The sequence below is a fragment of the Onychomys torridus genome, chromosome 7 (genome assembly GCF_903995425.1).
Source record: "Onychomys torridus chromosome 7, mOncTor1.1, whole genome shotgun sequence".
Taxonomy (NCBI): Eukaryota; Metazoa; Chordata; class Mammalia; order Rodentia; family Cricetidae; genus Onychomys; species Onychomys torridus.
Window position 1 is genome coordinate 111,809,522 of NC_050449.1, and position 13,418 is coordinate 111,822,939.

The 13,418-nt window shown below is 46.2% G+C and overlaps 1 protein-coding gene across 2 annotated transcripts in view; it reads left to right on the top strand.

Annotated features, from left to right (window-relative positions):
* The window catches only part of Acvr2b (activin A receptor type 2B), a 31,198-nt gene extending 29,720 nt beyond the window's left edge, over positions 1-1,478 (top strand). For both annotated transcript variants that reach the window (XM_036193128.1, XM_036193129.1), the window contains exons 9-11: positions 348-486; positions 572-702; positions 1,204-1,478. In XM_036193128.1, the coding sequence (XP_036049021.1) occupies positions 348-486; positions 572-702; positions 1,204-1,398 (465 nt within the window). In that variant the 3' untranslated portion in view covers positions 1,399-1,478. The remainder of the gene's footprint in view (positions 1-347; positions 487-571; positions 703-1,203) is intronic.
* Positions 1,479-13,418: the final 11,940 nt, after the last annotated feature.

Here is a 13,418-nt window from a genome sequence, read left to right on the forward strand (position 1 = left end):
TCTGTGTAGTTCAGGCTGGTCTGAACTCTTGACTCTCTTGCCTCACCTTCTAAGTGTCTGGCTTTGCTTCAGGTATTAATCTCGTAGAGTCCAAAGCCTCAGAATAGCTTATTGGAATGCTCCAGGACCAGTGTAACTATTTCCTCAGTGCTGTCTCCAGTTTGTGATATTTTTACAGTTATCATCAGATAGAATCTTAACTCTGAAAGAGGAGGGCTTTGCCTCAGAGGCTTTGTACTTTGAACTCCTCTGTCTTCACCTATCTGTGCACACAGGCTATGGTTCTCCCAGCTTAGTGTATGTTTGAGTGGTCTCTGGAGACCCTGTCCTCCTCTGTCTTCGTGTAGGTTGGCACTAGACGGTACATGGCCCCTGAGGTGCTGGAGGGAGCCATCAACTTCCAGAGAGATGCCTTCCTGCGCATCGACATGTACGCTATGGGGCTGGTGCTGTGGGAGCTTGTTTCTCGTTGCAAGGCTGCAGATGGTGAGTGGGTTGGCAGCCCTGGGTGTCCTGGGTTGGAAACCAGCAGCTGGGCCTTGGGTGGTCTCACCAGCCTCTCACCTCTCAGGGCCTGTTGATGAGTACATGCTGCCCTTTGAGGAGGAGATTGGCCAACACCCTTCACTGGAGGAACTGCAAGAGGTGGTTGTCCACAAGAAGATGAGGCCTGCCATTAAGGATCACTGGCTGAAACATCCGGTGAGGGAGCTGGTTTTAGGAGACTTTTAGGGGGAGGGAGGTGAGGGGACCTGCCTTGTATGGCAGGAGCCTAGGAACAAGAGAAAGCTGCCATGTTCCCTGAACCCTAAGGAGGTATCTCTGAGGTTGTGGGGAATACGGTTGGCCTGGCCTCCGTCTTGTTCCCACTGTGGCTCAGCTGCTAAAGTTGGACCTTTGTGTTTGGGCTTTGTGTACTATTTTATTGAGTCTGGTGCTCCAAGGCTAGTAGCTGCATCTGCCCTGGGGTACCAGAGTTCCTCTTCTTCCTGTGTTGAAGTTTAGTGAATATTCCCCTGGGGCCCTGAGGGAGGCCCAGACTCTGGGCAGGGGTCTGGGGGCCTGCAATCTGCAGCCTTTTAATTGACCTGCAATGGCTGTGACTAGGTCATGGGCTCTGTCTGATCCCCTGACACATCATCACTGCTGCCCTCACTAGGGCACCCTAACGGGCATTCTTCTCTCCCTCCCACTGCTCTGCAGGGCCTGGCCCAGCTCTGTGTGACCATTGAGGAGTGCTGGGACCATGATGCAGAGGCTCGCCTTTCTGCAGGCTGTGTGGAGGAGCGGGTGTCCCTGATCAGGAGGTCAGTCAACGGCACTACCTCGGACTGTCTAGTCTCTCTGGTGACCTCTGTCACCAACGTGGACCTGCCCCCTAAAGAGTCCAGCATCTAAGCCCAGGATACGAGTGTCTCTCCAGACTCAGTGGATCTGAAGAAAAGGGAAAAAAGTTGTGTTTTGTTTTGGAAATCCCATAAAACCAACAAACACATAAAATGCAGCTGCTATTTTACCTTGACTTTTATTATTATTATAATTATTATTAATAATATTATTTTTGGATTGGATCAGTTTTTACCAGCATATTGTTCTACTGTATCGCAAACAGCGGACACGTCAGCAGGCGTTGAGGTGCTGAGCTGGGAACGCAGAACCAGCGCCATGCTGCAGAGCCTCAGCCACCTCCTGTCCTTCGGGATCCATTTCCGCCAGCGTTCTCTTTGTCTCAGAATCTGTAACACAGAGAAATCCGTCTCCTGTCTTAGGAAACTCAATGCTGCAATGTCTACTAGAGGAACCTTCGAAGACTGTTACATGAACATACCCTTCCTCAGAAGAGGCTTCCCCACCTTTACTTGGTGTTTCTCCCTTTCCAGGCAGTGAGCTTGAGAAGTGGCAGGTGTGTCTTCATGGAGCTGGTGGGTGTCACCCTGACCCAACAGAGGGAAACTGAGATGAGGAGGACGCTTTAGACTGACTGACGTTGGAAGGGAGGGTGCTCTTGGGGAGGGTTGGAGCAGAGCTACACTGGACTTGGGCACATTTGGAGCAACACTCTTGGTATGGAGGCTGATTTCTCAGGTAACCAGGGATTGAGGGTAAGGACCTTATGGGGCCGAGCTGTAATAATAGCAAGCACAGGGTCTGGAGAAAGCCCAAGAGCAGGGCCAGGCTGCCCCCGGCCCAGTTTCTTCCCACTGACATGGGCTTGGCCGCAGGAGGAAGCACTGCTTGCTTGTGTGTTAGGACTAGGGGAGATTCTGATACTTCAATGGACACTCTTCACTAGACATGATGCTGTAGATCTCTTTGATGGAGGAAATACTGAACAGCGGTTTCCTCCTGGCAGTTTGGGGACATGCCCGAGGTGCTCCCCGCACAGTGTGGGTGGCCCAGGGGATCTCTGGGTGGGCACCTTGCCGGCCTACCGCTCTGGCTTGACCCCGGAATTACTGACTCCTTTCTGAGGCCCATGGACAGACATGGCTTTCTCCAGACCCTGTAAAGTGGTGCATATTCTAAAACTTTTTCTATTACGCCATAACCTTGCTCCAGGCGCTGAATGTTCCTAATGCTGCTGTTTCGACATTGGAATTTTTTTTTTTTAATTTATGAAACATGCTAATTCTTTTTCAGACAGAACACACACATCTACATATATACACATACTTTACTGTGTGGCTTCCGAGGTTTAAATTTTAAAAAGTAAAAGAAGTAACTTCACGACCACAGACCACCTCAAACCAGAAATACCTCAGAATTTTCTACTTGTGTATGTTTTATTAATTATATATTTTGTTAGTTGTGTTGTCTTGTAGGAAGTATATTTTAATGTAAGTTGGCTTTTATGACAAGGAAGTTTAAAAGAAATAGAGAAAAAGAAAAAAGTTTGTGTCTTTTAGTCAGGACTGCCATTTTTGTTTGATAAAAGCTCCCTTGTAAATAATTGTCATCAGCTGTAGGTTGGTGTCTGAGCTGAGTCTGGGCATTCGTCACTGTGGTTTAGACCATATTATTTAAACAGCACATCTCTGTCTTGAGGGTAGGCCACTTCCTCCTAGGTTGCTTAGAGGGTCAGGTGTTATTCCATAAGTCCCCTGGGTGGTATTCAGGATGGCACCCATTTTAACTTGGCAGACCCACTCGGTAGATCTTGAGGGCTAATTCCTTGGGCAGCAGGTAGACTCCATAGCGCCTGTCACTGTGCTGTGAAGTCTGGGAGGGCCCAGCTCCCGGCTGGGCAGCTGCTCCCCTCAGCACGTCGTGTGTGGTGCCTGGGGTGGTCCTGGGCTTGTTCTTTTCTGTGGGTGTTTGTGCGCAGGGTGCCGAGGGAGCCCTGCTGGCTTCCCTCTCAGACCTTGGCCTTTGTCTCCGTGGATCACTGTGGGCTGGCCAGGTAGGTAGGGAGACATGTGCTTTGTTCCTGTGAGTTGTGTGTGACCCCTCCCCCCCATTTGATTTTGTGCTGTGGTATTTTCTTCTCTCAGAATACTTTTTTCTAGCAAATCAAGTCTTACAGCAGTTGCCTAGTTGCTTTTCTTTTCTCTTCTTTCTTTAAGGAGCTTTAAATATTTATTGAAAAGTGCCATATCTGCTTCCCTTAGCTTTCTCCTCAGGCAATGGGGACCTCTACTTTTGACCCTTAACAAACAAACCACTAAGAAATGTAGCTTCTTCCGCTGCAGGAGTGACCCAGTCACCAGTCACATGATGTGCCAAACAGTAAACCCAGCTTTCCTGTGTGACCTTGTGACCTGGGTGGGGCTTCTCTTATGTGCTGGCCTGCTTGTCATAAGCATCCTGGCCTGGCTGAGCTCCAGTGTGAGACATCCCAGTCATGACACATTGCAGGCAGGACAGGCCTGATACCTTTTCTGGGGGTGGCCCCCCTGTTTGCTGACCCTGTGTCCAGCCACAGCAGTGTCCATGTCAGGCTTTGCATCGGAATGGAGCGTCAAGAGATGGAACCTGTTTGCTGTGGCCTGGAAAAGGGAGAGTCTGGGTGGTGGTGTCTGTGAATAGGGTCTGGAGACCTCTTTGAGCTTCAGGTAACACACCCAGTTGCTCGTGCTGGAAGCTAGGTGATCTCCCAGGGGGTGGCCTGGAAACTTGGGTGGCCTTTGTTTTTCTTTTTCCTTTTTCTTTTTTTTTCTTCTGGTGTCCAGCTGGGTTGATAGGCCTCTGCCTTGCGCTTTCCCACAGGTTCCTTGTCACTTCCCTTCGAGTCTCCTCTCCCCTAAGCTTTTTGGAAGACTGAGGAAGTCCGTGTGTGTGGAAAGGGAGGAGATAAGTCGGGGAGAAATGACTAGAGATGCTTTCTTCCTCCGACACTGCATGTTGTGGTCCAAACAGGCTCCTGTGGCAGTGGGCTTTGGCGGAGAGCGTTCTGGTTAAAATACCTGTGATAATAGGCAGTCATTTGTTGCCAGAGATTTCTGTGACTATGTCAGAGAAGGACAGAAGAAGCAAAGACGGAGATGCTGTGTTGTGGGGCTCTAGAAGACCCTCATTGACGGGAAGGCAAGGAAGCCTGGGAACAGTCATTGGCATCTGGGCTAACAGAGGCTGGCCTGGCAGCATGGACACCAGATGCTCACACATCCACAGCAAAGGGCAGATCTGTGTCTCATCACTAGGCTACCAGGCTTGCTGGGTGGGGCTGGGCCAGCCTTGCTGACAAGTCTTGAGCTTCTAGCATAGCGTATGATGCTGCCAGTCTGCTCCTGGAGTTGACCACACCCATGCCTCTCTCTTTTGCTGCTCTGCCCTAGGGCTTGGACTTTTTGAAGGGTTTTTCTTGGTATCCATCCTACAAATATTTGATGTTTGCCATGTGCTTTTTGGCTCAGAAAGCCTGTCATGTGGTGGTTCCTATGCTTAGCCACTTGGGTGAAGAAGTGACTGTTTCATCCAGAGCTAGAGAACTGGATGGCTCTCTTACACACAGAATTTTACCCTTTTAGTGTGTGAAGTTCCTGTGGGTACTGCTGGGTAGGAGGATATCTTGTTTGTTTTTCCTATAATTAATTAATACAGCAAAGCTTACTGTATTTAGAAGTTGAATTTCCGCCATTGTTTTCAAGACCTTGTTCATTAGATGCATCCCGAATCAGAGAGCAGTTTCCAGTTGATTCAGCTTGACCCTCAGCATTAGCTATTTCATCTTTTTGGACTTTTGGTAGCACAGCTTTGGAGAGATGATCAAGCCCAGTCTACATTTCAGGAGTGGTAGATGACGCCTTTCCCAGAAGTTCAGCATGCTCTCCGACCATCCATCTGCTAACTAGAGAAACAGCCAGAAAGGATGGTGGTACGGGGTCCCTTTTCTCTCAGCTTGGGTGACTTGAATCCCCCTCATCACTGGCTGTTTGTAAAGACACAGTTGGGAAGTACCCAGCAGCTGGCTCTTTGGCCTGGTGACAGATTTCACCCTCAGCTACCATTGGCTGGTGAGTTTTTCAGTCAGATGATGAACTTTGTCTGCATTCAGGATTCAATGCATAGCTCTTTAGGCGCGATTCTGGGTAGCTGTGTAGCCAGCAGCCCTACTGTGAATGTACCCCAGACCTCTAGGAGGTTTAGAGAAGTGTTTCGGGATAATGATTTCGTTTTATAGGAAAAATAAATTAAGTTTAAAACATTTCCTTGGGAATCATTTAGTTGATTCAACCATATTTTAAAAAAATTAGTTCAAAAGGCCTGTACGCTATCAATAAATCAGCCCAAGTTCTTTGGTGGGCTATTGAGACTTATTTATGATTACTATAAATCACTGTTGGGCTGACAATTTGAATTGAGATCAGGAATGCCTACAGGTTTGTTTTTTTTCTTTCCCTAAATCAATTTTTGGCCTTTTCATGCTGGCATCCTCCAGGTGTTAAGGAAGACTTCGCCCTAGCGATGCTAGGCGCATCTCGCTATTGCCCAAGCCAGCGCTCCTTCCCCATCCATGGCAGCACCTGGCAGTATTTCCCTCAATAATTAAAATGCACGTTTCCTAAATGCCAGTGTCGGGTAATGGGCTCTACACGGCCTCCTGTTCTCCAGGCCAGCATCTGTAGACTGTCTCGGCTGAGTTAGTGTATGCAGCCATATGGGTGCATTCAAATGAGGAGATCTGGACATCTGCAGATGAGAGGTACTATGTTCATTTATAAACTCTGTGTCTGAGTTTACAGTTAGGAGAAGTGCGACACCATTGGTTTTTTGTTTTTGTTGGTTTTCTTTTTTTTTTTTTTTTTTTTTTTTTTTTGGCAAGCAAAGGTGGGTTTTTTGTGAATGAACAAACCCTGTCTCAAGTCCTTGAGCATCCATTGCATGGGCCCATTCTCTGACGCCTGACCGCTTTGCATCAGTGTTCTTAGATAGAGTTGTAAATAAAAGAGTAGTTGTATGACAGACACCACTTGAAGTCTTACTTCACAAAGTCTGTAGCTCCACACATGCATTTGGTTCCGTCACTTGACAGCTGCCACCACACTGTGTGGAGATGGTTTTATACCACAGATTATTTTTATAAACTAGTGAGTTGGAGTGAGAATCCTTCTGTAATCCAAGGCAATGAGCTTGACTTTCAGGTCCATGCACACACTGGAGTGTGAGTGCTGGAGCTTAGCGCGTGCACGGGCTCCTGAATACACTGGCAGTCCTTTTACGGGTCCCCGGGCCCAAGCTCCTCTCAAGGGCAGTGATGTCTCTGCCCTGCTCCCTGCCTGTGGAGAGGACAGTGGCTGGGTGAAGGGAGGAGCTTGTGGTGGGTTTGATTTCTGCTGAACAAAGGTTCCTGATGTTGAAAGTTTGCTCCTTACATAAGAGGTAGTCATGTTAGTGGGTTTGGAAACGATGGGACAGCAGGGAAGAAACGTGTCTAGAGAAAGATTTGGGCTACAGAAGACACTGACATGGGGATTTGGTGGCCTGAGTTCCACTAGCCAGATCTATCTAGGACCAAACAGGAATTCTTTGGAAACAGTGGGGCACATGGATGTAGTGATGGAATTAAGCGGAGAGTTCCCTGGAGTTTTGCCCCTTTTGATCAGGGCTGCTTTCTGCCCTAACTGTTGTGAACCAGGAATCCACAGAGGAAGCTCAGCGGGGTGTCTTTCAGATACCCACAGAGGGTTTCTGTCAAGGCCTAGGCAGCCTTTATCTCACCTTTTGGTTTTGAGGAGAGCGTATTGTTGCTTTTTGTTGCTGTTACAGACTTTGCATGGGAGACAGGGAGGCAGATAATTCAGTTAAGTCCTTTGTCCCATGGCCAGTTCTGAGGTCCAGCTGAAGGCCTCTTCCCTACACCCTGCCTGCTGGCTCCCTGTGTAGAGAACTGTGCAGGCCGGGGCACTCCTGCTAAGAGATCTCAGTGTGTTGTTTGAATCCAGCTGTGCTCTCTGTTCATCCTGGTTTAGAATGCTGTTTTACATGTTATCCCCTTTCTACCTGGGACACTTAGTTCCAGATCCAGCTGCATTCTGGAAGCTAGTTCCCCTGCTTCTAGTCCCCATAAAAGAACACGTCTGTGCTCTACAGCCGCCTGTCTTGGAATGGAATTCTGTTGTGCCTTTGTTTTTTGTCAGTCACCCCTCAAAAGCAACTGCTGTAAGCTCTCTCCTTGTCTTTTCTAGCCCCTCCCTTCCCTGTCTCCCCCTTTCCAGCCCTCATTTCTGGATGCACTTGTGTGATCCAGGTGTTACCTCAGACCTCATGTTGAACCGTGTCACCGTCTGGGCCCTCGATACTGCTGACTCTTACCACACATGCAGGAGGTCTGCTGAGTGTGACCACTGACTAGTTTTAAAGCAAAACTCTTCCCAGTGGACCCAGGGGCTTCTGGCAAGCCTGTCCTGGCACTGTGGTGGGACTGGTTGGGAGTGTCATCCGAATGGTGCTTCCTGTGTCCTGTGTGTTCTGCCGTGGTCAGTATTCTCACGTGTCTGAATAGGCAAAGCAACCTAACTGGCTGGTCTCGTACGCAAATCAGCTCCAAAGATGAGCTCTTTGTAACACATTTCCAGTCGCTAGAGCTCAGACATAGAGCATTCCTTCAAACAGCAGGGTAGAAGCCCCCCCCCCCCCCCCAGTCCACTGCCACAGTGTGTTCTGGGAAAATGTCTGTAGTATACGTTGCTGTGGAATTAGGCCTTGTGGGATATGGCTGCTTGTCATTTTGATGTATTTTAAATAAATAAATATATATATATTTTTAAAGAGCCTTTTTTTACCAGTTCAAAAAGCTTAATTAACCAGCTATCACCACATCTGAATTTTTGTCTCTGGGGCATGGACAGTAAGCTGAGATTAAAAGTGGTAACTCAGCCTTGAGTTGCCTGCCCTGGGCTGTCCCACTGACCATGGGACACCTGGGTCAGCATGTTCCTGGTGGGTTTTAACTCAGCCCTCTGGGTGTCTGGTGTCGGCCCCGCTTAGTGGACTGTTGACCTCAGTCCCTGTAAGTGCTTTAGCCTAGGGGCATTTCCCAGAGCACTGCCACAAGTTAAGTGTATGAATTTAGCCAAATAATTTCTCCATAAGGGGAAAGCATGACAGAGACCAGAGAAGGAAACACTAGTTGTCAGAGGCTGCCTGGGAACAAGCAGTTGTCACGTGGGCACGAGACCTCATTTGACACACCAGGGCCACCAGCAAGAGCGCAGTTGTTGAGATGCCAGCGGCTCGCTTGCTCTCAGTCTTTTGTTTTGTTTTGTTTTTCCCAGAATTCTGTAAAAATGCAAAGAAAATTGAGTGGTACTTGAGAATTGAAGGAGAAAGTTACCGCAGATTAGAAACATACTTCTAGATTTCAATACCATGACACAAATCCACACGATGCCATTTTTCAACTGTATAAGAGAATCTGCTTATGAACTTGACATGATCCCAATGGTGACGTTGAAGGCCAAATTTTTCACCTGTTACTATTTTTCCACATTTGTCCTTGAATCTGATTAGTGTTATGCAGTACTGTATACTTACCTTGCATCGAGTTTGATGTCGATTCCTGTGAAGAAGAGCTTTTGGCATGCTACAGACAGTGAGTTAAAAAACACAGCAGAGCATGGGATTTTGCAGGGACGGTTTTGGAACCAACAGAAAATGTCACTTTTTATTTACCATCTTATATATCAGTTTTATCAGCTACTTCTAAATTTGTACATTATTTGGAAGAAAAACTTAAGACTTGTCTAACTTAGTGAAGAGTGTGTGCCTTGCCCTTAGGGTGGGTAGCTAAGTCTCACTGAGCTGTGTTATCTAACTTGTATATATGAATTGTAATTAAAAGTTTGGATTCATCTGTTTCTCACAGTTTAAAATGACAAGTCATTGCAAAGTCTGGAGGTGTGAGTAGTCTATGATTTCAGGCTATAGACATGAGGAAGCTCTCTCAAGTGATAAAACTAAAAACTTCTAGTTTTGGGCTCAAATTCCATTAAGTACTGTTTGTATGCCAGAATATGTGAGGTGTAAATGTAGTAGGACACTTTTCACCCTTGTAGCTATAAAACAGACATTTTGTAGAGCAGAAAATAGTGTGTACTACTGAATTAACAAAAGTTATACTAAAGTATCATGTCTTTAAAAAAGAAATATATATATATATATATACAGAGTTAAGCTTGTCGCTGTTACCCTGTCTGGATTTGAAAAGTGTGCTGATTTTTATATATATATATATATTACATACACACACACACACACACACACACACACACACACACACACACCCCTATAATGGCCTGAAGCAGACATCCATGTAACTACAGTTGCAAAATGCAAACATTCTGGAAAGAACATTGTATCATAGTTCATCCATTTGCAGTGGGTCTTTGCTCCTTTTCCCTGTGGTACTTTTAGAAACGAGTGTCAAGTTTGAAATTAGATCTGCTACATTGGGGTTTTGCTGCTGAAATTCTGCACTGGGTCCTCAAACAAACCGATGTGAATGTAGTTTTTCCCCCTGTGTGAAGGAGCAGCCACACCCCCAACAGACTAGGAGGAAAAATCTAGAACTATTTCAAGTTTTATCTTTTTGTATATGAAAATAAATAATAATAAATAAAGTACCCTTGTCTTTTATTTTCTTTTTAAAATTTTGTGAATATCTCCATATATGTGTATTTGTATGCTATCTGTGTTAGGTACTCTGAAGCTGGGGTCTTACAGGTAGTAGTGAGCCGACATGTGCTGCTGGGAACTGAACGTGGGTCCTCTGGGGGAGCAACAGGTGCTCTTAACCACTGAGCCATTCTGTCAGCAGCCTCATGGAGGGAGTTTGACATTTCTTTTTTGGGAAACAGAAGGCAGTAATATAGCATCCCCACTTTCAGGGTTGGCTCTAGTCTGTGGGTTCCTGCTGGATACACATGCAGTTGCTGACGGCTGTCGTGGGCCTGGAGCTAAGCACCATCTCCATATCTGCCAGCTGGACTGCCGAGGTGGTTAAAGAAACCGTAGAAGCCGGAGGACCGGAGTTTGATCCCTAGAACCTCCTTAAGATGGAAGGAGAGAGCTAACTCAGCAAAGATGTTCCGTATCCTCCACGTGCGCACCATGGCATGGACATACACAGACACACTAGTAATGAGATATGAAACTTTAAAAACTAAACTAGAACCAGAACCCCATAGCTAGCGGCACCACGTTCTGGTGTTGGAGTACTTGGCAAATGGAGGTGAAAGGCCAGGGGCTCAAGGTCATTTAATGGACTATTCTGTGACTAAGGGTAAGTTCTTGAAAGGCAGGCGGATGTTTTCTGAAAGTGCCAGGAACCCCACCTCAAGTCTTTCTGTGCTTTGCAGCCCATGCTGAGCAGTATTCTTGTGAGTGGATCAGAGAAGGCCCGGGTTCAGGGTCAGGAGATTTGCTCTGCCAAACATGGCTAAGTGTAGAATCCCTGCTGAGGCATTGAGAAAATAATGGCACCAAATGAGGATACAATTCCTCAAGAGAGTAAAATAACACTGGTTCTTTTATTTGTTTGTTTGTTTATTTATTTTGGTTTTTCAAGATAGGGTTTCTCTGCGTAACAGTTCTAGCTGTCCTGGAACTCTCTGTAGACCAGGCTGTCCTCAAACTCACGGAGATCGGCCTGCCTCTGCTTCTGAGTGCTGGGATTAAAGGCGTGCGCCGCCACAGCCCTGCCCAACACTGCTTTATTGCCTAGCAGAGAACACAGCTTCAGAAATGAGCTTGTTGCTCTCTGCTAACAAGATTTTAGAGTTGATGACTAATTTGTGTAAGTGGAGAAACATTGTTTTTGAGTCCTACTTCTGGCCGGGCAGATACCTTTTAACTCTTCCTTTCTAAGCATCTGTTATGTGCCTCTTAACAGACCAGTTGTGCAGCCTTTGGCCCTTTTTAGTCCTTTAGATATAGAAAGTTAATGTTTTGTTAGTGAGCGCAGAGAAGGAGACTTGACTCACTTTTAGCCAGGTGCTACATGCCTTTAACCCTAGAACTGTGAGGCAGAGGCAGGTGGATCTCCGTGTGTTCACGGCCAGCCTGGTCTATAGAGTGAATTCCAGGACAGCCAAGGCTACATAGAGAAACCCTGTCTCAGAAAGAAAACAAACAAAAAAGTAACTGTTTGTTTGTTTGTTTGTTTGTTTGTTTTTAAAAGACAGAGACTTAACGGTGTAGCCCTGTCTGGTCTGACCTTATTACACAGACCAGGCTGGCCTTGGGCTCTCAGACATTGGCTAGCTTCTGCCTCCTGAGTGCTGGGATCAAAGGTGTGCGCTACTAGGCTCAGGAACACTCACATTTTCGACAAAGGAGCTTGGACCATCTTTAATACTGTATTTTAGGGCTTACTGGCACTTCCCATTAGCAAAGGAATTTTTTGTTAAATGACACTGTAGATAGTTTGTAAAAATAAACTTGAGAAGTAGAAAAGAACTCAAGAATTACCACCTGGTCCCCCACTGATAAATCTCAAGCATCCCTATGGAGTACTGGGCTCCCTTGTACAGTTTAAAAACTAGTCTGGTCCTTTTATTTTACAGGAGGACAAACTGGTCCCTGGATGTTTCACTATCCCAAAGCAGCAGTCCTTCCAATTCTTGGGGTCAAGAGGCATTTACTGTGACATTGAAGTAAAAGATTTGGATGTTAAAAGAAAAAAAAAAAAAAAGATCTGGATAATGAAAACTCACCTATGTGCTTTGTGCTTTTAAAAAAAATGTATGTGGGTGTTTTTCTGGTATCTCTGCGCACTGTGCTATGTGCATGATAACCAGAAGAGGACATCAGATTCCCTGGGGTGTCCTTCTAGCCTGTTGTGAGCCTCCATGGGGGTTCAGGAATTGAACCCAGGGCCAGCGCTCTTAGCCAATGGACTATCCAGCCTCATCTTTGCACTTCAATGACCGTAACAAGTTCTAATGGCAGCCACCAAAGTAGCCTTCATGTCCACTGACTGGTTTTTGGTGGTTTTTGTTTTGTTTTGTTTTTCGTTTTTTGGTTGTATTATCAGACCTTTCCATTGCACATGACAGAAATTTTTAGGCTAAAAGGGGCTTAAGAACTGGGGCCACTGAGTTGCAAGCCCTCCAGACCAGGATTTAAGCATTTGTTCTGTAACTGCTCAGTGTGGACCAGATCCAGCTGCTCATTTGTTTACTTGGCTGGAAACTAGTCTGTAGATGGGCAGAGTTGGGTATTGGCTTACTACCTGGAAAGACTACCAGACCTGTAACTCCCTAGAAAGGGCAGCTGACCTAGCTCAAGCAATCAGGATCAGAGACCTATGAGATTATACATGACTTCACAAGGGTATATTTCAGGGGAATTCCTCAAACAGCTTTCTGTTTGAGGTTTTTAAGACAATGCTTGAATTTCCTTAGTTGATCACTAGAGATGGCCTCCTGCTGGGTGATTATCTTTGAGGTGAGATGAAATGTATTGTTTCCAGTTAAGAAATGAGAATTGGCTAGGATGTGAGTCAGTTAGTAGAGTACTTGCCTAGCATGCTCTAGGATAGGACCCCCAGCATTCACTAAATTGGGCATAGTGGTGGACATCTGGAGTCTTAACATTATGAAAGTGGGGGCAGAAGAATCAGACATTCAAGTCCACCAACTTAAGTCTGTCCTGGGTATGTGAGTCCTTGTGTCGGGGGAAAATAGCAGTGTACTGCAACAAAATTTCAAGTCTTTTTGGGAAGCTGGATACTGTAGTGCAAGGTACACCCATTGATCTGAGTGATAATCTATTAAACATGCATGTTCTTCCCTTCTTGGACATTCACCAATCAGTCTTTTTATATTTATTTATTTGTATTTTATGTACATTGGTGTTTTGCCTGCATCTATGTCTGCACAAAGGTGTTGGATCTCCTGGAACAGGAGTTACAGACAGTTGTGAGCTGCCATGTGGGTGCTGGGAATTGAATCTGGGTCCTTTGGAAGAGCACCCAGTGC